At 32.1% G+C, this 27617-nt stretch overlaps 1 protein-coding gene and 1 pseudogene across 4 annotated transcripts; one reads left to right on the top strand and one right to left on the bottom strand.

Moving 5' to 3' along the window:
* Positions 1–795: 795 nt before the first annotated feature.
* LOC149889980 (sterile alpha motif domain-containing protein 3-like) lies at positions 796–12975 on the top strand. Of its 3 annotated transcripts, none has more exons than XM_090084852.1 (9): positions 796–1111; positions 1918–2031; positions 4881–5004; positions 5111–5381; positions 5576–5684; positions 5880–6059; positions 11365–11577; positions 11817–11988; positions 12453–12975. In XM_090084852.1, exons 5-9 carry the CDS (start codon positions 5589–5591, stop codon positions 12830–12832), a joined length of 1041 nt encoding a protein of 346 aa, XP_089940978.1. In that variant the 5' UTR covers positions 796–1111; positions 1918–2031; positions 4881–5004; positions 5111–5381; positions 5576–5588; the 3' UTR covers positions 12833–12975. The 3 variants fall into 3 exon arrangements, with proteins under 3 accessions (XP_089940978.1, XP_089940976.1, XP_089940977.1); XM_090084850.1 differs by having other exon boundaries at positions 819–1111; positions 5130–5381; XM_090084851.1 differs by lacking the exon at positions 5880–6059 and having other exon boundaries at positions 819–1111; positions 5130–5381.
* A 2448-nt stretch (positions 12976–15423) lies between these two features.
* Positions 15424–17502, bottom strand: LOC149889979 (uncharacterized; annotated as a pseudogene). Its single transcript, XR_016452222.1, has 2 exons — positions 17340–17502; positions 15424–17181 (listed from the first exon to the last, which is right to left on the bottom strand). The product of XR_016452222.1 is annotated as an uncharacterized LOC149889979 (transcript).
* Between the last annotated feature and the right edge of the window lie 10115 nt (positions 17503–27617).

Genomic DNA, 27617 nt, shown 5'->3' with positions numbered 1-27617 from the left:
ACCCGTGATTGGTAAAAATATTTTTCGCAAAACAACTGACCAAACAGGTGCGAAGGCATGTATTTAAAAACAGAGACCAAGCGTAGGTCTTAGTTTACATGTATACTTAGAATTTTAAGAAACTTTGTCATACTTTTTGTTACGAATTATATTCAAAGGATGTCGATAAAATATTTTATTCAAGTTAAAAGAAGATAAAGAAATCAAATGAATTGAAAAACTGGCTAACAAACACGAGAGATAAACATTTAAATTGATATTTATAGACATGCTAATATGAACAATAATTATTTTGATTCAATTGATTCATTTTGAACAATAATGATATTTTTTGTGTTTTAATCTAAAATTAAAAAAATGACTTAAACTAAATTATGCTTTCGTAGATTTCAAAACTTGATAGACACTTTTATAAATATATAAATATGTATAAATAATAAATATGATAATTTTACAATGTAAAGAAAAAACCCTTTTAGCTTTTTTTTATGAAAAGTAGCCTAAATAATCTACAAATTGCATAAAAGTTAATGCTTTAAAAAAATCCATTTTTATGAAAACCTCATGAACACTACAGCCACTGAGTATGGCTCAGTTAGAAATGAACACGTGGCGAAACTAGTTAAAATTTTTCTTTGATAATTCGCCTCCATGCGAAAGTAGAAATAATTATGAAAAGTTTCATGAAACCATGGTTTTATTGGTATTATTTGTATAGCACTAAATTATAATGATGTAAACTAGCCTTAAGTTTGCCTGATTTAGCTGAGAATAGAGTTAATTTATACTCACTATGATGTAATAAACGTCATTAGCGTAATAATACACTGTAAAAAGTAAGGGTTCTTATCGGTTCTTTAAGGAACTTTTCAGTTCTTAATGTTGCTCTTCGGTTCTTCAGAGAACTTACGGGTTCTTATTGCTGCATTTTGGTTCTTGAAAGAACCTTCGGGTTCTTAAGATGCTTAAACGGTTTTTCCAAGAACCTTCAGGTTTTTAACAATGCTTTAAAGGTTCTGTGAACAATTTACTCGATCCAAAAATTGCTAAAAGGTTCTTTAAAAAACTCACGTGTTCTTATCCTTATAATTCGGTTATTTTTTCAGCACTTGTAAGTATTTTTTTAATTATTATTTTTTCAATCTCTCTTTGCATGGTTCAAATGTATGTGCTAGTCAGCTGATTATAAATTTCATAGCCTACAAAAAATTCTTTGCTTTTTTGAATTTTGTTACGTAATCTAATGGGTACCTGTAAGTACCTATTAGATTACCTAACAAAATAGAATTTCAGGCCGTACTTTGAACTTGTTTTGATCAATTAGATTACTATACTTTAGTATAGTAACCTAAGTGATCAAATAATATATAGTATTATACTATACTAAGTATAGTAACCTAAAAGTTCAGTGTATGGCCTGAATATCTTGTGATCTATTTGGTTATAATCTCTTTTCTGACCTATACTATTTACTATAGTATAGGTCAGAAAAAGATTACCTTATGGTTTAGGTAACCTTATACAAATTATTAGTTAACCTAAAAAAAAAATTACAGAAAAATTTAAATTTATTTCAAATAAGAAAAAGTAATGGAAAATGGAACCTATTGTTCTTATTAAATAGGCTGTTGACTTTTTGTTTATTAGTTATTATTAAAAAAATTTATGTTGCAGAAAAATTAGTATAATATATATATAATTAGTAAAATAAAAAAGTTAGTGTAATATATATATATACATATACATATATATATATATATATATATATATATATATATATATATATATATATATATATATATATATATATATATATATATATATAACTCATTTAAAAAATAATTATAATACTCATTTACTGTTTTGTTCATAAATGGCTTCAGCAATATCCATTAAATTTGTTTTTTTCATTCGTAGCAATTTTCATGGCTACTAATGATGTTCCAATACCATTCTTTAACTGGACAGTTAATGACACTTGTAACTATTTGGACACAGTAGACCTAAGTGTTTTGAAACCAAAGTTTGTTGGTTAGTATTTAATAATTATTCTACTGTATTTTTTAGATTAATTTTTGAAATGTTGAGTATTTCAAGTTTCATCTGCTCTTTTTGTCAAGTTAAAAAGTTTATTTTAAGTAAATATTTGACTCACCTTCAGATATGCCACGAAGCTGAAGCTAATTTTACTGTAGCTTGTGGGCTTGATGGTTGTCCCTGTACATATAACACAATAAAAGGTTTAAGACAACACATGCGAATAAAACACAATCAAATATATTATGCTGACAGAAACAAGACAAATGTTGATGAAAGTTTGCATTCATCTGTTAATGAAAACTTAGAATTACTCAATTGTAATTTTGACAATGAACTAGCAAGTTCAACACTCAATCAACCATTTAACAGAGATATTAATGATTTTGTTCTTAAACTGCAAAAACATTTTGCAATGTTTGTGATTGGTTTGGGGCAAAAACATTCTATTCCAACAATTGTTCAGCTTGAAATTAGTAATGAAGTTCATGCATTAATTAATTACCTTTCTTCTAATTATGTGGATTGTCTAAAAAACTACTTGAGTAAAGCTGCTTTTACTCTTGATCCTAATCATGATCTTGTAGAAATATTAGAAAGTGAAGCTTTGTTAGACAAAGCCTTTTCAGTTGTTAGTTCTGAAGCAAAAATTTTGACTTATTGTAAATCAAATTTAGGTTTTGTTGCTCCATTGCAAATTGAAATACAAGCCGGTGATGATAAACAGATAATTAATGATAGAAAAAATGATAATGGAAATAGTTCAACCAGCATTACACAAATTATTGCAGACAAATCACCATCTATTAACAGTACCGGATGCTGAAATAATCAAAAGAAATTTTTTCAATATATTCCTACCTTAGAAGTAATTAAAAAGTTTATTCAACATAAGGATATTTGGGCTTCTATTCATAGAGCAAATGAGAATGAGGACCAAACTAGTGATTTGCTATGCTCATACGCAGATGGTAACATTTTTCACAAACATGCTGTGTTTTGTAAGAAGAAGCATGCATTGCGTATTCATATGTATATAGATGAGTTTGAGGTGTGTAACCCAATTGGATCACACCGCTCCACACATAAGCTTTGTGCATTTTATTTTTTTATAGGTAATTTAGAATATAAGTATCACTCTCAATTAAAGTATATACACCTGTGTCTTTTAGTTAAAGAAAAATATATAAAACAATCAAAAACATATGCAGAAATATTAAAACCTTTAATATCAGACTTGATTGAATTGTGTTTAAATGGCATTGCACTATGTATTGATGGTGAGAATTTACAATTGTATGGTGCACTTGCAACTATATCAGCTGATAACTTGTCAGCTCATGCACTTGCTGGATTTAGATGTGCTTTTAATTCTGGACACATTTGTCGCTATTGTATGTTACGGTATGAAGATAAAGAAAAACTTCTGCAAGAAACTGTTTTAACATTAAGAACTGAAACTCTTCACAAATATCATTTGCAAGGTATCAATGCTGGAATAAGTGGACATGTATATGGAGTTGTCAAGAGATGTCCGTTTTTAGACCTGTCATATTTTAAGTTAACTGAATCATTTCCTCCAGATTTAATGCATGATTTACATGAGGGAATTATTCCTTTGATCCTAAAATTGTTAATAAGTAATTTACATTGTGATGGAATTGTAACTGTTTCTCAGCTTAATTATGAGATTGAAAACTTTAAATTTCTAAAAAATGATAAAAAAAATAAACCAATTGCTATTCCGTTGACAGTACCAACTGGTACAGGAAATATTGTTGGCAGCGCATCTGAAAAATTTAGTCTTTTTTATTTTTTAACATATTTGATTGGGGATTGAGTTCCTATAAATAATAAGCATTGGAAACTGTATCTATTATTACGTGATATTGTAGATTATTTGATGTGTTACAAAATCTCCAGGACTGTTTTGTCGTACTTGCAGCTGCTTGTAGAATCGTTTGTCCAAACATTTGTTGAAGTATTTCCAGGAAAGCTGACACCAAAATTGCATTTTTTGTTGCATTATCCTCGTTTAATTAAAGATTATGGTCCCTTTTGTTATTTGTGGTGCATGCGCTTTGAAGCAAAGCATCAATATTTCAAAAAACTGGCAGGTGCAGTCAAAAATTTTAGAAACATAGCGTATATCTTAGCAAAACGTCACCAACTTCATCAATGCTGGGAGTTGGAAGCTTCCAACTTCTTGAAGGAAACCACAGAGAGTTCAGGAGAATGTTCAATTTATTTTAATAATCTCCCAGAATGTCATCGCTCCAAAATTATTTGTTTTTTTGAAGTTTCAGATTTCAGTGATTCAGAGATTTTATGGAAGTGCAATATACTTACCATTGACTCTGTTAAGTATAAGATTCATGATGTTGTGTTGGTTGGAACACTGCATGGAGAAAACATTCCTCTTTTTTTTAGGATTATGTACATTTATAAATTAAGAGAAAGTTGGTTTTTTATCGGAAAAGTACTTATTTGTGAACAGTTTTCTGAGCATTTGCATGCATATTCCGTTAAAGAAGATATAGAACTATCTGTGTGTCAACCATGTAACATTATTGACCCTCAGTTACTAAATTCGTATATTTTAGCTGACGGAAAAATGTATATCTCTTTAAAGTATAAATGTTTCTAAGTTAAAAAGTTGTCTTAAATATTAAACATATTTAATGAGAAATCATTAAATATGTTTTGGAAAAATGTTAATTTTTTATAATGATTTTCATAATTTTAATTATTCTTTATCATTGAAAACTAAATTTTTTTTTGAATTATTAACAGTTGGGATTATAAAATACAGTTTGATTTTCTAATAAACTTGATTTTAATAGCTGCTAATATTGACGGAGAAACTCTAGAAGGACTTACAGAATCGATGGTAGGTGAAGTATGCAAAGATGACTTCAGACTAAGAGTAAAACTTTTGAAAGCAATAGCAAAATTAAAAGAGCCAAGGTATTGTAATTTAAACATAAATTCATAATGTATGATTTAATCAAGAATAGGCTCAATCCTTTTTTGTGTTATCTGCACACTGTGTATGATTATTTGTTAATTATAGAATTTTATCAAATTCCTAGTACATCAGATGTTATTGTAAATCTTGGTGTCAACAAACAAAGTGATGGCACCAATGTTGTTGTTGCAGTCAGTAATGACAGGCTGTCATCCTTTGGTAACTGGCCTATCAGGTATCCTCTTCCATCATTTCCGAGACGAGTTCAAGATGCATTAAACAAAGAGGATAAAGCAATAATTTGTGCTGCACGCACATGTCTCCGTACACAACTTATACAGTCATTATTTGAGGATATTACCTCAAAATACACATGGTGAGAAAATTATGTTCTAAATATTACTGTTTTATTTTGTGAGAAATATTTGCATTTACTATTGTTGGTAAAGTTTGACTAAACTTGGTGTAGGTTGTTGTTTTGAGATATAATGTTATTACAATTTGAGACAGTGCTGAATTGCTCATAATTTTGTTTATTTATAATATTTTTTAATCATTTATAATATTTAGGTACCCAAACAGCATGCAATATTCAGGAGTAATTGGTGCTTTATGTGCAAGGTTTAATTACTTGTGTGATTACACGATGCCAGGTTGCAGAAAAAATGGTTCATCTAGTGTAAGTTTCTTGAATTTTTAAAGTTTCTACATATTTTATTTGTAAAAGAGTTAAACGATTGATTTATTTTAAAGTACAGCCTAAGTAACTTGAAAAAATTGGATAATAATATTACATAATAGTTGGTAAAAATAAAATTTGTTTTTGATTTTATTGCACATTATTATTTTGCAGTAATATTTTAAATGTATTTAGTCAATACTGCTAGAAAGTTTAAAAAATAAATTTAAAAAAGAACGAATACCATTGGTTAACAATGAAGATGTACTTTTGGCAAAGGAAAAATTTGGCAGAAAAGGATATGGAAAAAAACACAAACTTGTTGAAGACAGCAAAATAGTTGAAGAAATTGAAAATACACCCAGGCAAATTCGAGTAACAATATGAATTCATTTGCATATATTTTACTTTATTTTGTTAAAACTGTTGCTTAATTTAAATTAGTTACAATTAAAAGGTAATACAGTAGTGTTTTTTTCAGAATTCATTTCATAATAGCATGTGTTATGTTTCTTAACAGATCCAAAGAAAAGTTCGATTTCAGTAAAGCTTTTATTTTTGATTCAGTAATACCAATACAATACAATAATATCACAAACTTAATATTTATAGTTAAATAGAAAGTTCCTAGAAAGATACAAAACATTCTGGAACGTTATTATATATCTAGAGGGTTCTATGGAAGATTCTCGAATGTTCTGTTGTATCTAGAAAGTTTTAGAATGGACCGTAACATCTCCTCGCCAGCTTGGTTTTACGGAGAGCAAGCGTTTTGATTATTCTTTGATAGGCATCTACTAGATCGTCTTGTTTTGACTTGTTTTTTATCTTGACCAGTCGGCTCACACGACAACAAATCGGGCTGTACTTTTATTGACTCCTCCACCTCCCCGGAGTTGTAGCGATGCCTGATTTGTTCAATATGACGATGCCAGACTAGACCATCAGGCTCTGTCTTCACTATGACAGATCGAGGACCGCATACTTCAGTGACAATAGCCGTAATCCATTTTGAGTTGTAATCATTACTTGAGCTAAAATATCTGGCATAAACCAAGTCTCCCACTGAATATTTTACAACTTTGGAAGAGTCCATAGATTGCTTTGATTGTTGTAAATGAACAGGGGATGGCAAAAGCAGATCGATTTGCGCCCGAATTTGTCTGCCATTGAGTAATTCGCTAGGGGACGATCCATTTGCTAAAGGAGTTCGGCGGTAGACCATGAGAAATTCCTGAAGAGCATTCTTAGGAGGTAGGTTTGATTTCTTCATGGCTTTTTTGAAAGTTTGAACTAGTCGTTCGGCAGCACCATTTGTGGCGGGGTGATATGGAGCACCTTTGAGCAGGACAATACCTCGACTATTACACCATTCTAGAAATACCTGAGAAGTGAATGAGGAATAGTTATCGGTAACTAGAGCATGTGGATAACCGAAGTGTGCAAAATCTTCTTCCAGTAAATCAATGGTAGATTTGGCACTAATAGAAGACGTAGGATGAATACATGGATATTTAGATAGAGCATCAATCATGATAAGCCAATTAGTACCCATGAAATTGATTGCATGATCAAGATGTAGACGACTCCAAGGGCGTTCTGGTAGCATCCATGGATGGACTGCTGGTTTTGATGGAAGGTTCTGATTTTCCGCACAGGTAGTACACTGGTGTGCTAGATTAGTGATAGCTGAATCAATGCCTGGCCAATATACGGCAGATCGTGCGAGTTGTTTCATTCGTTGAATGCCGAAATGACCTAGGTGCAGTATCTTCAAGACTTGATCTTGAAGAGTTTTGGGGACGACAACACGTGGACCATAGAACAAGCATTTGCCTGAAACTGAGAGAGCTTCGGAAAGTTTTTGGAATTCCCTTATCTCATCATTATTGTCGGATTCGACCCAACCATCTCGAACATTGCGAATAACTGCAGCGATGACAGGATCTTTGCTCGACTCGCGGACCAAGATATTCGGATCATGCATATTGATTTGACGACTAACGGTTTTCACCGCACAAATCATTAAATTTTCTTCACTACTTTCCTCCCCATCGAAAATGCGATCATGGTCAACCGGTAATCGACTGAGCGCGTCAGCGTTGCCGTGTTCAGCTGTCTTACGAAACTCGATTTCATAATTGTATTGGCTAAGAATTAAAGCCCATCGAGCCAGTCTATTTGCTGCCATAGCTGGAGTAGCCTTTGTTGGACCAAATAGAGCCAGTAGTGGTTTATGATCAGTGACGATGGTAAAACGACGACCAAAAAGAAATTGATGAAACTTTTTTAAGCCAAAAATTATTGCCAATGCTTCTTTGTGAATTTGACTGTAGCGACGTTGACAATCAGTCAAAATCTTCGATACATTTGCAATTGGACGTTCAGAGCCATCTGCTAATCGATGAAACAATATGGCACCAATACCAACTTCTGAAGCGTCTGTTGCCATTCCTAACGGTTTCGGAGGATCGAAGTGAGTAAGAACTGAATCAGATGATAACAACTGTTTCACAGCTTCAAAAGCTGACTGTTGTTCGGATGTCCACTGCCATGGCACATCTTTCTTAATTAGACGATAGAGCGGGTCTAATGTCATAGACAAATTTGGAGGAAGAAATTTGCCGTAAAACTGTACTTGACCAAGAAAAGATCGCAGCGTATTAACGTCCTTAGGAACTGGCATAGCCAAAACAGCATCAACTTTGTTACCTTTAGCAATACCTTCCGAAGATATTATATGACCAAGATATTCGATCGAAGGACTAGCGAAAATACATTTTTCTAGACGACAGTGTAGTCCGTTTTTGCTTAGTCGTTGTAGAAGACCACGCAAGTTGGAAATGTGATCGGCTGCGTTGTTGCCACTGACGAGAATATCATCGAGATAGACAGCTACACCAGGTAGATCACTTGTTAATTTATCAATTGTCTCTTGAAAGTACCCCGGTGCTGAAGTGATTCCAAATGGAAGACGTAGCTGAAGAAGTACAACAGTATGTGTACTGAGAGCCAGTCGTCTCTGAGAAATTGGACCCAAACGAATTTGATTATAAGCGTCAGCCAGGTCAATTTTTGTGTATCCATAACCGCCGCGCAGTTTACGCAACAGGTCTTCTGGCAACGGCATTGGGTAGCGATGAGGTTCTAGCTGAGTATTAATGGAGACTGAATAGTCGCCACAAATTCGAATCTTTCGTTTTGTTTGTCCCGGAAGCGCGGTCTTTTGAATAGGAACCACAGGTGTACCTTCGTCGTTGAATTGAGTACGTTTCCAAACACCATGCTTGATACCAGCTTCGTAAGCGTCAACCAGATCTTCTTGAATAGCGAAAGGTACAGGTCTTGGACGGCAGAAGATAGGCTTGTAGTCAGGCTTGAATTTTATTTCAAGTTCAAAATCTTTCAAACAACCCAATTCTGGTTTAAACAGGTCTGGAAACTCAGAACATAGAATTCTGCACCTTTGTTGGAGATCTGTGTCAGGTTTGAGATGCTCAAAGACCTTAGCAACAGTACTCTTGGATGATTTCTTAATCTTTTCATCAACTGAAAGATCAAGTAGTCGAATACCCGATCGGCCAATAAGATTTAGTCCAGGAACAGAAGTTACGTGGAACCAGATCTTGCAACAGGTTGTTGGAGCTTTAACTGATAATTCAACTTTCCCTAGTATCGGAAGTTGATGCTTGCTTGCTGACTCGAATTGTAAATCCGACGATTGAAGATGTGGTTTACCCAAACTTTGCCATAAAGTATGGGTGATGAAATTGGCGGGAGCTCCAGTATCGAGTTCGAATCTTATCGAATGCCCATTGATTTGGAGATTTTGTGTAATTTCATCATCAACATTGATTTGGTTGACTTGGCGAAGTGCTTTAGTCTGTCCATAAATGAATATAGGCTTGACCGTCTTTCAGGATTCAGCTTTTTTCTTGAAACAAACTGCTTCAATGTGACCATTTTTACCACAAAAATTACATTCGGCGTCCTTGAAACTGCAATTTTTGCGTTCATGGGTCGATTTGCCACAACTTCTACAAGCGGTTGACTCAGTCTGAGATTTGTTTTGTCGAGGAGCTGAGGATTTGGATTCCGATTTATGTTGCCCCAACTTATTGATTGGGAGAGACATCGGAGACTTTGAGGGACCAACGGCAGTTTCCTTGGCTACCTTGGCGGCCTCCTCGGTTTCGGTTGCTATTTCTACCGCCTTGGCGAAAGTTAGATCTTCATTTTTGCACTTGAAAAGAGCTTTGAGCACTGCTTCATTTTTAATAGAGCAGATAAAATGTGTTCGAAGAGCTTCATCCAGTGGATTTGTGATGTTAGCAAAGTCGCATGTTGCAGCCGATTGTCGAATTTGAGGAACCAGTTGTGGAATAGATTCACCTTGATTTCGACCAATGCTTGACCAAAATTTGAATCTTTCACGAACAAGAAATTTGGTTGGATTGTATTGTTCTTTCATGAATTGAGCAATTTGATCATACGAAAGATGGTTGACTGTCAAAGGATTCTTTTGTTGGCTTGCAAGGTTGCACAACTGTTTGTAGATGACTGGAGTTTGACAACTGAGAAAATAAGCAGCTTTGTTATTTCTTGTTATACCCCGAGCTTTAGCGAATGTTTCGAATCTTTCCTGATAGTCGACCCATAATTCAGCTGTTGAATCAAAAGCAGCAAAATCTTGAGTGACCTTTGATTCATTGGCTTCAAGCAGTTTGACAATGGCGTCTTGTTGCTCTTTGATTTGTCGCTGTTGTTCGGCTAGTTGTCGTTGACTAGCTTCTTGCAGCTTCTGCATTTCTGCCAATATCGCTACCAGAGTAGCACCGTGTTTTTCTTCCATGAGTAGTTTTTAGAAAATAGAGAGATCTTCGTCGCTAAAAATCTGTTATGTTTCTTAACAGATCCAAAGAAAAGTTCGATTTCAGTAAAGCTTTTATTTTTGATTCAGTAATACCAATACAATACAATAATATCACAAACTTAATATTTATAGTTAAATAGAAAGTTCCTAGAAAGATACAAAACATTCTGGAACGTTATTATATATCTAGAGGGTTCTATGGAAGATTCTCGAATGTTCTGTTGTATCTAGAAAGTTTTAGAATGGACCGTAACAGCATGGTTTTAAAGAATATTTATATATAACTTATTTGCTTCATATATTTTGTTTCTTTCCTATTCTAAATGGCAATAAAAAACTAGACAATCAAGTTAAACAAAAATTAAACTAAATTTAATAGCAACTATAATTGCATATTAGGGTATATAATATTAGGGTGTAAATGTGTTGAAACCCATTTTTTACTGCTAAAGTTATAATGTTAAAGTTTTACTTTATTTTGTCTTATTTTTTATGAAACATGAACATTTTCAAGTATTAAGCTCCCTATTTATCCCCAAGTTGCACATTGTGAATAAGATTGTTTTTAAAAAATTAAACTTTTGACTTACTGCAACCTATTGTATTTTCAAGGTACCCACAAAATTTTTTTTTTTTTCTCTGTGGATATAAAAAAAAAAAAATAACCCTGATTTTGTTTATTTGTATCTTATTTTTTATTTATTTTTGTTATAAATAAAATTGTAATTCCTAGTATAATAAATTAAGTTCATTTTTTATATTTTCTAAGTAAAAGTAATTTCCTTCACTGTTGTTTAATCTCCATAGCACTTTCCACTAATGGAGGATGAATTTGAAGATGACGTTAGTACAATGCTTTTGTTAGATGAAATGCTACACGAATCTTCAAAGATGAGTCCAAATTATGAAATGATGTTAGATAGACAAAAAAGAACTTGCACGCATAGAACAAAAGATATACAAAATAAGTCTACCATTGACATAATGGCTGCATATCCTTGGATGAGTCTACCAAAACTGGTATCTTTATTTTACTTTTGCTGTAACTTACTCTACATAAGGCTTTGGTGTTAAATTTAGTTTAATTCTCACCCCCACCCCTGGAGACAGCACTGACTACATTAATAATAAAAATATTTTTAACCTTTATATTTTTAGGTTGTTTTTAGATTTATAGTATGTAACAATATTTTTTTTAAAAGTTATTGCTTGTTGAATGTCTATCTTCAAATACTGTTATAGTTTTTTACAAATTATAGATTTTGGCTGAAGTCAAGATTCTATTTAATAAAGACTTGGATAGAGAGCTCCGTGTATCATTAACACGTATTGCAAGTAGGGTGTTGGATATTGTTGGCAAGAAGCAAGATCAGTTACTTTCAAGTATTCTTACTACAATAGAAGGCGAGAAAGATGAAGTAAAAAAGAAAGGTTTAGTTTTTTTACCAAATCTAATGTACCCAAATTATGCACTGTAAACATTCATATATCAAGATGTGTGTGTGTGTGTGTGTGTGTGTGTGTGTGTGTGTGTGTGTGTGTGTGTGTGTGTGTGTGTGTGTGTGTGTGTGTGTGTGTGTGTGTGTGTGTGTGTGTGTGTGTGTGTGTGTGTGTGTGTGTGTGTGTGTGTGTGTGTGTGTGTGTGTGAGTGTGAGTGTGAGTGTGAGTGTCGGATAAATGCTGTTTATTTAGCATAAACAGTTTTTAGGCTCTAGATAAATAACAAAATAACGTCATTTTTTAAATATTTTATAGAAACATATATTTAAAATAATTACTCTACGTAAATAAATACTCTATGTGAATCATAAGGTATCCTTTTAACAAATATTTGTAGATATAAGTAAAAATATATAATCCGCGACTTTTTTTTAAAATTGTAATTGTGTTTTTAGAAATGATGATGAATACTGCCGTTCTCATGCTTCCACGGTTATTCAAAGGAGATTGCAGCGACCATTTATTCGTTGCGGGTAAAATGCCAGTAGTGAATTCGCCAACCATCGTGTTTGACTTTGAACAAGAAAATATGGCAACATCTCCAAAAATTACGATTGTATTAGACTATGTCGAAGTCATGCGCGATGACTTCGGGATAGACAACGTTCTTGCTTTGGCATGTTTGATCGGAGTTCATTACCTGTATAATGCGAAATATCATCCAAAAATTTCAAACACGCTAAAATTTGTGCAACATGCATTAATTGGTTTGTCAAGTGAAAACGACGACATACCAATGCCTGTACGCCGTGTTACAAACCTGTTGATGAAATGAACTAAATTATTTTTGCTATAAATTTGATAGAAAAATTAGAAGATTTATTTACTAATTATTACATTATTATGTTAGATCTACGAAATATTTTAATAATAGTAACTCATTGTTTTTTTCATGAAAATAAATCTTAAAATGCTTTTCCCGAATAGTATTTTGACGCATCTTAAGCAATCTTTAAAAAGTGTTTTTCAATTGTGTCTAAAATAATCACAACAATATGCTAGGTTTAATAGAACCTTACAGGGCTTTAACAGTTTAGGCTGACGGGACACCCTAAAGGTTCTTCGCTAAAACTATATATAAGGTTTTAGCGAAGAACCGTCCATTAAGGTTCCACCAAGAACCCTTCTTAAGGGTTCTTACAAAGAACCTTAAAAAAAAGTTCTTATTAGAACTTTTAGGGTGCCTCGTCAGCCTAAACCATTAGAACCCTTAAAAGTTCTTCGGAGCATACCCTTGTTCGGAGAGTGTACGTAATAAACGTCATCAGTAAGGTATACATGTTAAATATTGATTTTAACTTAGTTAAAATTAATAATCCTTTCTTAAACATCGTTTTTATCAAGTTTTTTTGGAGCAAAGATAATTGTTAGAGTAACTCTTTTTTCTTGGTTTTTTTTAGGTATTTATGTCGGATTCATCGTCGGCTTCGTCATTAAATGGATTATTTTCCTCGGCGTCAATTCTTCATTTTTCTTTTTCAACTTTCTTTTTTCTATTTACTTTTCCTGAATATTTTTTTCGTTTTTTCTTTGTCTTTTTATTTTTGGATACCAAGGGGTTGTATTCAGAAAACCAACTTTCCCATAATTTTGTACTTTTTTAATCTTAGTTTTAGCAATACTACAGGCACAGTAGACTTGTATACTAATTTCTAGTAGGGGAGACTGGTTCTCCTAGGGACGTTTTTAGGTTAATGAGTGTAACTTTTCATCGGTGAATATAATTAAACTTTTGAAAACTGTATATGAAAATATGGTCCTTTGTGCACTTTTGATGAGAATCTTTATGAAAATATGGTGTCCTTTGTGCACTTTTGATGAGAATCTTTATGAAAATATGGTCCTTTGTGCACTTTTGAATCTCTGCTTTATAATACAATTTTTTTTTGTACTTTTTTTTAGCCGCAAAATGAGGTCTGACTTTGTCCCTAGGTACAACATACGGTTGTACTTAGGGACATAAGTGGTTGTACCTAGAGACGGCGGTTGTACCTAGGGACGCTGGGTAATCGAATACTCAGATTGGCTTCTATTGAGCTAATAATTATAAATACAAAAGAACCTGTAAAAATATCCTAAAAGGAAACTAAAACAATGATATAGATCGTTAAAAGAACTATTTATTTGTAGTGAAGGTAACAATATTATTTAAAATAGTTAACACTAATAAATAAAAAACAGTGAGATCAATTTTTCCAGAACAAACAAATATTTAAATTGTAAATAAACATTATATTTAAAATAGTTAACAATAGTAGATGAAAAAAAGTGATGTCAATTTTTCCAGTATAAAAAATGATTGAATTGAGAAGCAGCAATATATTTTGAATAGTTAAAACTTATTGATAAAAATGTAACATCGACATATCCAGGACAAAAATAATTTAATAATTATAATATAAAATACTTAATAATTATAGGTCAAAAAGAGTGATACCAATTTTTACAGAATAAAAAATACTTTAATTAAGAAGAATCTTCATTACAAGACTGGTTCCTGGGGTTGTAATCTTCATCTGCAGCACTATCGTCGCTATTAGCATTTAAACAACTTTTACAAATAAATTCAAATGGCAGAATACCAGGCTCTGAACATTTTACACAAACTGCACTTCGGCAGACTATGCATTTAATCCATTTATCATCATTTTGTATTAAATTGTGACAAACACGGCAAAATATTTGTTTCGAGGAACATGGAGATGATCCCACTGAACGGAATGTGTTTTTTGTTTTCGATTTATATTTTTTAGAAACTTTATTTTTCGGTGGTATTTCCCGTTTTTGTTTTTTCGATTTATCGTTAAAAGTTGTTTTCTTTCTTTTCCTCTCCTCTATTTTCTTTTTTTCTGGCGTGTCAGTAACAATACTTGCTTTACCCTTACGAGGTTTATTTTTTGTCCTTGGACCAGCTTTAGGTATTATATCGAAAGGAGACGCAGATTTCAGATTTGTACAATCAGATTTCGGCAGTATTGAAAGAAGTGAGCCCTGAGACGACGTAGGTGGGTTATTATCTTCTGATGTTAGTGGTCTATCAGTCACACTTGATGGCAAAAAGTGTCTTCCGAAAATATATCGGGATTTAGTGGATAGAGGCCACAAACTTTGAAACCATTTGAATCGGCTCATGCTAAAAGGGGATTAGTCAACAACGCATAGTTTTGAGAAAACTAAATAAAACTTTGCATTCTCTTCATTATTGACCAAAAAGATGTAATTTTTTGTATATGAATTCTTTACTACCCCAGTTATTATGAAACATACTTGATTAATGACATTTACAATGCTTTCATATGAAAAAAAATCATTAAAGTTGCTTGACTTATCCCCTTTTAGCATAATTTGAATAAATAGACAGATAAATGTGTTTTAAAACAATGTTATTTACTAAAAACACCAAGAAACCAATATTTACATTTACTCTTATTTTTAAATAACTAATTTCGTAAATATATACTATCTTCAAATAAATCTCTTTAGTCTGAGATAAGCAATACGAGCAATGACAACTTAGTCATCGTTTTCAACTTCAACTACTTCAGTTGTTGGCCACATATAAATTTCAGCATAAAAGTCTTCAAACTCCACTGGAATATAGGGTTGTAGTTTTTTTATGTCTGCCATTTTTTCAATCTTTATTGATACTTTTCCTGCAGGGTAAGCTTCTTTACATGGAAAACATAAGTTTGGGAAACCCGTTGCTCTAAAAGAAAAGCTGTGATTCATTATAGAATCAATGAAAGGTCGGCCAATAACCTTAGAAGGAAATTTTATATCATATGTGCAGTGCATGAACTTGCTTATTGAAAAGTACTGCTTTTTGTCCTTTTTGACTTGCTTACCTTTGGTTTCATCGGAAACACAACTTTTTTTATAAAACTGCGGCCACCACGTCTTGAAGTCTAAAATTTCTGAAGATTGAACTTTTTGTACCATAAATTCATCATTTTTGGAGGATGCTTTAACAAGGTCACATACTTGGTCTACTGTGTACAGTCTATCGTGTTGGTTTAGTTCTCGCTTTATTATGCTAAAATCCCTATCACATGGTAGGAAGGAGTGCCCTCTTATTGGGTAGAATTGCTCAACCTTTTCAAATTTCTTTAAATCAGTCATGGCTAAGAGTAGCCTAGATAATGAATGGTTTTTATTTTGACCCCAACAATTATCTGAGAACAAGTGGAGTTCATTAAACTGCTGCTCTACTTTCATTAAATAGTTAAATAGAAGGGAACACACTTCATCACAAAAATCTGTGCTTTGCTACTTTTATTGTTATGAATACAAAAAACATTAACTGAAAGTTGTCTCAGATAGAAGGTTTCTTGTACTGGTATTTTTGGGATCTGTATGTTCTGCATAAAGTCAAAACACAATGATAAAATTTGACTATTGTCCTTGTCATTGACGTCTTTTCGTATTCGATCATAAAACTTTTTTGATTTGCATTTATGTGCATCAAGTTCAGATTGAGCACACCTTTTTGCTGCCTCATTGAGGCGAGGACTCCTTAACTTTATATTGAGTTCCTCGCAAGTGCAGCATATGTCAACTTGCGGCCTTCCAAAGGAAAGATTATAGTTTTCTTTAAAGTAGTTGAAATACTTTGTTCCTCCAACTTTTATTGAAAAGTATTTTTCTTTAAACAGCCTATACATAGTTTTAACATTTAAAGTGGCATCTAGATAGCATATAGGCTTTCCAAGATAATGGCTTTCTTTAGTTGGAAAGCTTTCAATGTGCTGTCTGATGAAAAGTTTGATTTCTTCAGACAATACTTGTTTTATATGACGTCCTCTATTATCCACTGGGCTTTTTGCAATCATTTTCAAAGCTCGCAATCTTTCAACTCATTTATTAGTAACTTTATGTAAACTTAAAAAAGCTTTAAAACAAACCGGCATTCGATCAGAACCCACCATAACATGATACTTAAAGGTAGCACTTTTTTTTTTAGAACTCTCTTCCTTCCTGGGTCGTCTCTGCTTTACTTTTCGGGAATCAATCAAGGATTGTAGGAACAAATCTTGCTCATCTTTAGTGTTAAAGATATGGAAATGGTTTAATATATCCATTTGATCCTCTTCATTAATAGTCTCAAGACAGTTGTTTCTCTTGCAGCTAAAAGAACAAAAAAATATTTTATACTGTGTATTATCTTATACATTATGTGTATTATGTTATACATTATGTGTATTATGTTATACAAGTTCTACCTATAAAAATAAAATTGTAAAACTGTAAAAATATTCAGTAATATTGAATACAAAACAACATACCTGCAGGGGATGCCAGTACACTTTCGAGGTACAGTATTTCCTTGGTAGTTAACATATTCTTCACCTTTTATTCTGGCAATCTTTATAATGTTTCTCTTCCAAAGACTTTGATCTGATTTCCTTTTCTTTGCTGAATTTTTCTCAAAAACCTCATCACTTTCATCTGAATTTATTTCCATATTTCCTCACTTAATTATGATATAACATAAGACTAAGAAAAAAAAACATAGAGTTAATTCATATAGTTAATTCATATTTAGGGTAAGCTATATATAGTACAATAAACACAAAACTAAGAACACAAGACATAAAGTTAAAAATAAATTTAATTCCAATTTAGATTAAACTATACAGTACAATAACATAAGACTAAAAACAGAAGACAAAAAGTTAAATATAAAGTAAATTCCTATTTAGTTTAAGCTATACAATACAGTAAAACAAATAAAAACAACAACTACTATCTGTTGCAGTCAATGATATATTAAGAATAACTAGATGTCTAACTGCCGTAAATCGGTATAAGAAAAAGTGAAGCAAAAATCGGCCATTATGGGGGGCAAAATCTTTACGCTATTTATCAAAACAAAACAAATACGAAGCTTTTGATTTGTTAAATTTGCCCCCCATAATGGCCGATTTTTGCTTCAAAAAATACGCGAAAGTTAGACATCTAGTTATTTTTAATATATCATTGGTTGCAGTCAATTGCGTAGTTACGTCTACAGACGGCAGAAGATGATTTTTTATGCTAAAAGGGGGTAAGCCAGTGACTTAACTCCATCTAGCATGAACAGCTCTACAACTGATTCCAGTTACTGGGGTAACCAAGCGTCTGGAATGTCTGATTTTAACATAAATAGTTAAAACCTACTATTAAAACATGAAAACCATTATTAACTCAATTTTCAATTTTTGTGACTTATCCCCTTTTAGCATGACCCGATTCATTTATTATATTGGATGGTGTAAACGCTTTTATGTATGCCATTCCAGCTAGTTCTGCAATGTGATAAATAGCATTAGGCTTTCCTGCGTTTTCTGATGATATCATAAAATTGGTTACAGCGTTATTGTAATGTGTTTTAAATGGACTAAAGATGGTTCTATCGGGTGAAATGTCACCAAATGAATGCCATTTTCTTTGGCTTTGCCAATAGCATCAATAGAAATGTGACTTGCGCGATTGTCCATTAATAAAACTGCCTGGTTATCCTTACTTGGATGAGCATGCGCTATGAAATGATCTAAAAATTCACTAAATGTCCTTTCGTTCGACCAACCAGAGGGGTTTGCTGCCCCAATTGATCCTGGAGGAGCTCCTCTCATCATTGTCATTTGTATATATTTGACTCGAGGAAAAATGAACATAGGTGGAATCGAATTTCCTATCGCGTTTTCTGTGGCAATCAGCGTTACATTGATACCTCGCTCACCAGAAGTCATTGCTCCTACTTGTTTGACGTCTCTCTTGAGTAAAAACTTTTCGATGTGCATAGTTTGTTTCATACGAGTAATTTTCAGGTCCAGATTCCTTAAACTTTTTGGCTTGGCGGCAAAGCATAGATCTCGATATTCCATATCTTCTTGCTGCGCCTCTGACTGTATTTTCATTTGCAATTATTTCCTTCACAGCATTCTCCACAACTTCTTTATCTGGATCTTGCCGGACTTTTTGTTTCTTGCTGCGTGGCATGACGAACAAAATCTAGAATGAAAATAAAAAAATACTAAAGATAACTTATAACTATAATTTTAATTATTTATTATTATTGGCATAAATTGAATAACAACTATTATTTCCTATTAATTACTGCACAACGAGTCACAATTATATTATTTATTACACCACGATTCGTAAATGAATTATTTATTACATAAAAACACAAACAACTCCTGATGATACAGAAGTTCGGCACTCTGTTGTACCTAGGGACATGTCCCTAGGTACAACAGAGTACATTATAAATACATAGGTACAACAGAGTACATTAAATACATTATAAGGGCGAAATTAAAAAAGAAAAAATGTTAAAAAACTTACGTAAAAGGGTTGTAAAATCAATTTTTAATCACCACTTTGCAACGCTTCACACCAACACGATGACACTTCGGCTGTCAACTGAGTGTTGCCACATGCAAAAAATATTATGCTCTCATACAAAATTCTCAAAATATTTGAGTGTCGCTAGGTACATGGCGTCCCTAGGAGAACCAGTCTCCCCTACTTTTATTGAGACAGAAAATACTTTATGCATACATCTATTTTTTTCAAAATTTCAATTTTTTGACTGAATGATCTCTAATTACATGAGTTTGACTGGCTCAACTCCAAGAGGTCTTAGCTATTTATCCATGAGTTGAAGGAATCTGGATAATCAACTCATTTTACTTGCAATTTTATTTTAGCTTTTTATAAATTTTTTTTTTTTATTCTGTAAATATCTTTATAAAACTCTTTACCTTTATCAACCCACACTTTTATTGGTTTTTTGCTCATTGAATAACTTTTTACATGCTTTTGCAACTGTCATACCTCTTTTATCTTTTAACGCAACTAACCATTCATAGAGAAAATATCAGCAACTGCTGACAAGTATTTTATACAGCTGTTGAATATGGAGAATGCGTGCAAGTCTATTAGATCAACAGCCCATATTTTATCTGCACCATTTTAACAATGAATCTTTTTCTAATAAACTTTCTTCTCACATGTTAATGTAATTCATCTGCTAACTGCGTAACATCTAAATGACATCTGAATGGTTCAAGTCTTTTTTAGTTTTTTAAGCACTCGCTCGTCAAACCAAATTTCATTTTTGTTCCAACTTTTTAACAATAGTTTTCTAAATCTAAATTATTTCGCAGTGTTGGGTAAAGATGCCACCTATTTCTTCATTAATTTGTTGATTACGATTTGATGCATATTCATTCAATAGATAGTATTCATCATGATGATATGAAACTTCAATCTTTCTCAATCTTTCAACTTTCATCTTTGTTTCAATAATCTTTTTAGCTATAGATTTATCTAACTTTTCTCTTAGTGTTGGATTATACATCAACCATCAATTAATTTCAAAACTTGTTTGCCACTTCGTTTTTTGCGAGATGATGGATCCTTGTTCAATAGATAATGTATGCACATAATGATGAAACGCAGCATTTTATCAACTCGATTTATAGGTTTACTCTTTTAGTTTAAGATCTTTGTTGAATCTTTTGTTAAGTTTTGAGGAAAAGTAAAATTGTTACCTGGTAAATGCATTTCAAATGGTAAGCTTTTAATAACTGAGCTCATCATTGATCCACCTTCAGACGGCAAACCCGACTCCTTTGGATCCACACTTTCACCTTTCACGAATTGAGCTTTTGTAGAACCACATACTCTAAATTTTCCTCAATTTATGTTAAGATCATTTTTAGAAAGTGCTATCTTCCATCCTTCAGATTATGTTTTTATTTTACAATTCACACAATACATTTTATATACATTACTTTTTAAAATTTTTATAATGCCCATATGCCAATATATGTATACTATCATTTAAAATGTCACGTTCATCATTTTTGGAACTTAATGCTAACTTGTTTACTTCCTCTGTAAATACTTCATGTTTACGACTATGAATAGCGCTCATAGATCTCAGTTTGTCTTGGTTTTTTAAAAAGCAACTTTTATAGTGTTAAAAGGTATACTACTTTTTACAACTGGCTTTTTTACAGATTTACATTTCTTTTCTTCTTTTCTATCGAACATTTTTAATGTGTAAACTTTAGAGTTCAAAAACTTCTTTTTAAAAATGCACAGCCACATAAATTTACTGATAAAGAAACAACACATATGTATTTTAAAAAAATGCACAGCCACATAAATTTACTGATAAAGAAACAACACATTTGTGTTTAAAAAAAAATTCTATATTCTTTTGTTCCACAAAGAAACAATAAACACTATGTTGTTATGTTTTTATTCGTTTATCTTTTATGGTATGTTGAACTTTAAAAGGAGCAAATTCATCTTTTCTAATGTCTCCATCTGGAATCTGTTGCTCATTGCTGAAATGTATGTTGGTAACAATTATATTTACTGATTTCCTTCCCCTTTCGGGATGTTCTATACACCAAAAAACATTATCAGTAGCTTGATATGTTTCTTTTTATAATATGGAAAAATCTTAATAATATTAATCTTTTTTTTATAGCGTCCAAATTTATGAAACCATCCAATGCTTTAAAAGGTTTTGTTAAACCACCACGTGACAGAATTTCAAAATTTTCTGACGCTGCAAATTTTTCCAACAGTAATAATAATCCCGATATCAGATCAATGTCACCTTTCGGAAATGATTTTAAATAAGACAATGAAGGAGGTAGAAACTCTTCTAATAGCAAAGTACAAGCTTTGATGTGCATCTGTGCATCTGAGAAAATCTAATTATTTCATTTGAGATTGGACGTCCTTGTGGTTTATAAAAGAGACAATATACTTGTTGAAAACTTCTCTGCAACTTCATGCATATAAGAAACGAAATTAAACAAACAAACTGCTATTGGTCAACTTGAAAACACTAACTTATCAAAATCATTCAGGTAATGGAAAAAGGTTTCCTTTCTTATGTAGCATTACATGTCTGCTTCTGTTCAAGTCTTCATCTATTGAAATGGTCTCAATTTTAGGAGTAACATCCGCTTCATCAAAAAATGTTCGAAGATATAACACACGGTTATTAATTCTTTTAAACGAAAACTCTGCTGGACGAAAGCTGTCATTAAGATCTATAATGTTTTTAATTGTAGCATGTCTTCTGAAATTATCTGTTTCATCTAGCAAATGGTTATATTAACAAATTGCTGGGAGCTTACGTAAAGTTGAGCTTGATTTAATTAGAGATCATAACTTATTAAAGTTTGTTCTGAATCATATGAAAATAACTGTTTAGTTTTAGTAAAAAACTTCGGAGTCATACTTTTATAGTTTCGAGATAATCAGTTTTTAAAATAAGACGCCATCATTCAGCAATTTAAAGACACGGAAAAAGCTCATAATTTTGAATAATCGAAAATGTAAAATAATAAAATAATAAAAAAATTGAAAAGAACCACCAGGGTTGGACTGGCTTGAAAAAACGGCCCGAGAAATTTGGTCACGGCGGCCCACTTCATTGTATGTTGCATATATTTAATACATACATACATACATATATATTTAATACATACATACATATATATTTAATACATACATACATACATATATATTTAATACATACATACATACATACATACATACATACATACATACATACATACATACATACATACATACATACATACATACATACATACATACATACATACATACATACATACATACATACATACATACATACATACATACATACATACATACATACATACATACATACATACATACATACATACATACATACATACATACATACATACATACATACATACATACATACATACATACATACATACATACATACATACATACATACATACATACATACATACATACATACATACATACATACATACATACATACATACATACATACATACATACATACATACATACATACATACATACATACAGTGCTCGAAGTGGGAAAAAAAAGGTAGCGGGATGGTTTTTAATATTTTCTAATCACCATCCCACCTATCCTAAAATTATAGATTTCGTATTTTGTGTAGATTAAATAAAGGAATTATAAATCCCTAGAGTATCCCTATAGTAAAAAACCTATATTAAAAAAACAACTTGAGGTCTGTTATATTCTTAAGAGACTGTCACCGTAAAATATTGAGTTAAGTTTCACATCAAACGTCATTAAGCAATCAAAAAACAATGATATAATTAAACATTTTATTTTTAAACAAGTCTTATTTTTTTGTATTTACCAATTTTTAAATAATTGAAAAAAAAATACCATCACATTGAGGAAAGGATTGGCAAGTTTCAATACTCGAAAAATCTGTCACTTCTTTATTTATTTCAGTGTCATTTTCCAAATTACTTTTAGAACTATCACTAGTTAACTTTCTTTTCCTTCCGCTTGCTAGCCATTTATCCATATTTATAATAAGTAAATTTTTTTAAAATCATAACATTTAATGTTGAGTAAATCTATTGTGTACTATATTTTATTTCACCAAAAAAAAAACTCTAATGACACTTTAACGAAAAAAAAAGCCAATGTCGCTTTTTGTTGCTTGGTAACTTTTTATTTAAAATACAGAAGAAAAGACGCAACGTTTTATAATTATCGATTTAGTTTTTGAACTTTCTACCGCAAATTTTGAAATAACAGCTGAGACTTAAGTTCATTTAAATTCGCATATTGCCGCAAACTTTAAAATTGTTTTTACAAGTTTATTTATAGGAGGAAAATAAAATAAAATTTCCATTAATTTATTATGTACCGGGATGGCATCCCACCCCAAAATATGCATTAAAAAAGGAGTGGGATGGTTTTCAAAATTTAAAAAGGTAACGGGATGGCATCCCGCCCCATCCCGCCTCACTTCGAGCACTGCATACATACATACATACATACATACATACATACATACATACATACATACATACATACATACATACATACATACATACATACATATATATATATATATATATATATATATATATATATATATATATATATATATATATATATATATATGGGGCGCCGAGAGCTTTCACGCCGTCCATGACAGCGACTATGATTAACGCCCTTATTTTTCTAAATTTACCTATATTATATTAGTAAAGGACTTTTTATTTTTAGGCACATTATTGTTTATTATTATTTAAAGCATAAAAAAAAATTTAAACTTCCCAGCCTAAATATTGATAAAAATAAATATTTCTAAAACACTGCTGTAAGTTGGAGTCTAGAAATAGTAGACACAATCGCTATTCAATATTGACTAGTATAGCAACTTTTTCATCGTTTGACTAGTCGATGCCAAGACATCAATTACTGCATCGTAATTAATTCTCGGAAGAAGGTCTTTTTCACAAAAAATCAGCATAAATGACTGTAAACTTGACTGGCTCATCAAACTTTTTAATCTGTTCAAAATTTATTTCAATTTTGAAAATGACCTTTCACAAGCAACTTGTGATGAGGATAATGTCAGCACAAATTTTAAGCCAGAAACAAATTTGAATACGCAAGACTATGCAAGTTAAACTTCTGGAGGACAAAGTAAAAACAAACAATACATTTTTTGCAAAATTTGCATTTATTTCTGTGGCTGTCACTATTTTTTACTTCTGGGATTGTAAAGACAGTTTCAGATTCTTCGGATTTATTTTGTTGTTTATATTGTTATAGAGTCAGATACTATCGTGTCAAATATCAAATTATATTCATCTTCAAGAGTTACTTCGAAACTTTCCGGTTTTCTTGCAAAGTTCGATAATAACACAGGCCTGCAATGGTTTTCCTCTTTAAAATCTGAGTAACGTTTTTTATAGTTTCTGATGTGCTGATTACGAGAAAAATAATTTAAAAAATCCATCACGTCAGGATTTTTTGATATGAAATATTTAAGATTTTGCTTTAAAATGTTTGAGCGCCTACCTTTTGAAATGTCTAAAACGTTATTAATTTACTTCAGCTCAATTTTTATTTCATATAATTAGTGTAAGGGAACATAGAAATTAACGCCAATTAGTAATTTGTTAATGACTACATAATAAGTTTTAGTAATTCGCATTAAACATGTCAAAAACGGGTCGTTTTGGCCTAATTTAGTAATGAGCTCATTATTACATAATGATTTGGTAATATTAACTAATTGTTGTGAATATTATTAGAAAAGGGTGTAATTAAGATAAACCAAAGGATTTTTGTATAAGTACCCGCACTGATTTAGAAATTTAACAGTTGAAGTGCGCATCTTGCAACATAAACTTTAAAATGGCATCGCGAAGTTGTTTAAACTCTCCTAATTGTTTCTGTTATATTTGCGGAAAATTTATGGTGATAAAACAACGAAACAGTATTACAGACTTTGTAAAAAATATTTATAAAAGTTATTTTGGATTCGTTTTAAGTAACCAAGACAAAACTTGGGTACCTCATAAAATTTGTACGACTTGTTTATTAGAACTTCGCAAGTGGTCAAAAGGACAGAAAAATAGCTTCAAAATCGTTTCGCCTGTGCTATGGAGAGAGCCTAACGACCATGTTAAAGATTGCTACTTTTGTTGTTGTGATATAACTGGATACAATTCAAAAAATAAAAAGGAAATAAACTATCCAAACGTGTCATCAGTTACGCCTGCAATATTTGGCGATTCAAAAATGGTGCAGCCCCCGGTTCCAGCTCTACAAATTGAAAATTCTGACTGTGATATAGAGGAAGAGGATGTACACCAATCTGATCCTAAATTTCATGGAGATTCTGACGCTTGTCAGCTCTTTTCACAGTCACATTTAAACGACTTGACAAGAGATTTGAATCTTCCCAAAGATGCAGCGGAACTCCTCGGATCACGATTAAAAGAAAGAAATATACTGGCACCTGGTACTTCATTTTCATGGTACCGTCACAGAGAAAAAGATTTTCTTCCATTCTTCGCTGAAGATGAAGATTTAGTGTTCTGTAAAGATATTCTAGGCTTGACGAAAATGTACGACATTGAATACGATCCTAACGAGTGGAGATTGTTTATTGACTCCTCAAAAAGAAGTTTGAAAGCAGTTCTTCTGCATAATGGGAATACATATGCCTCGTTACCTGTTGCACATTCTGTCCATTTAAAGGAATGTTATGAAAATTTGGAAAAGCTTTTGACTAATATAGCTTATGAGCAACACGGTTGGATGTTGTGTGGAGATTTGAAAATCATAAGCATGCTACTAGGCCAACAAGGTGGTTATACAAAATACCCGTGCTTTCTTTGCGAGTGGGATAGCCGGGATAAACAACATCATTGAACCAAAAAGGAATGGACTCCAAGAACTGAACTAACCCCAGGATTCAAAAACGTACTTAAACAGAGTTTGGTTCCCAGACAGGGGCGATTCTAGGAAAAATACGAGGGGGGGGGGGGTGAAATATGTTAAAAATACCGACTCAAAAATCCTATCCTAAAAATAGATATCGCCACTGTAAAAGGTAATTATATCGCGACTATCCTATATAAGCAGATTTTAAAAATACTCAAAAAACTTGTTGTTTTTAAATTCTATAAAAGTCATGTTGAAAAATAATCCATGAAATTTACCGACTATAACTTTTTTTCAAAAAAATACCGACTTTAAGTTTGATTTTACAATTGCTATGGGGGTGTAACACCCCCCCACACACACCCGTAAAATCGCCCCTGTTCCCAGAGAAAAAGTTTTACTGCCACCATTGCACATCAAATTGGGTATAATGAAGCAATTTGTGAAGGCTTTAAATAAAGAGGGGGAAGGCTTCAAAAATCTGCATTCAGTTTTTCCATCTTTATCAGAAGCTAAGATAAAAGAAGGAATTTTCGTCGGTCCTGATATTAGGAAATTAATGTCGGATGAAAAGTTTGATGAAAAACTTAATGATATCGAGTTGCAAGCATGGCAGTCATTTAAGGAAGTGGTGACAAAATTTTTGGGGAACAATAAAAGCTCCGGCTATAAAGAAATAGTGGCCAAAATGATTCCCAATTTGGGTGTAATGGGTTGTAATATGAGCATTAAACTTCATTTCTTAAATTCTCATATTGATTACTTCCCAAAAAATCTAGGAGCCGTTAGCGAAGAACAAGGCGAAAGATTTCACCTAGATTTGAAAGAGCTTGAAGTCCGGATCAAGGAAGATGGAATACCAACATGATGGCGGACTATTGTTGGTTATTAAAGCGCGACGATCCAAACCGGAAATTTAAGCGAAAATCACACAACCGAAGCTTCCAGGAGAAAAGGACCAGGTTCCACAAATGAAATTTAAATGTTATTTAGACTAGTGTTAAGTTGTTATTATATTTTAGTAGTTTTTTAAGTTGAAAATAATGTTCTGTTTTAAATATATATATTTTTATATGAAATCTTCTGTTTTTTTGCTATTTTCTATCTGTGCCTTTTTTTAAAAATCTGGAGGTGATAGAGAAAAACTAAGTACATATTCGTAATCAGCGCACCAAAATACCCTAGAATCAGCTATCAAATTCCAGAGAGGAAGTTATGACTCTCATTTTGCAGGCCTGTGTAATTGCATAATTGCATAACTCCGTTTGAAGCTGATCTTTTGTTACACTAG

The sequence above is a fragment of the Hydra viridissima genome, unplaced genomic scaffold (genome assembly GCF_058129835.1).
Source record: "Hydra viridissima isolate aposymbiotic clone 2 unplaced genomic scaffold, HvirCarnegie_v1 scaffold_4, whole genome shotgun sequence".
Taxonomy (NCBI): Eukaryota; Metazoa; Cnidaria; class Hydrozoa; order Anthoathecata; family Hydridae; genus Hydra; species Hydra viridissima.
Note: the sequence above shows the minus strand (reverse complement) of the source record. Positions and strands in the feature narration are given on the sequence as shown.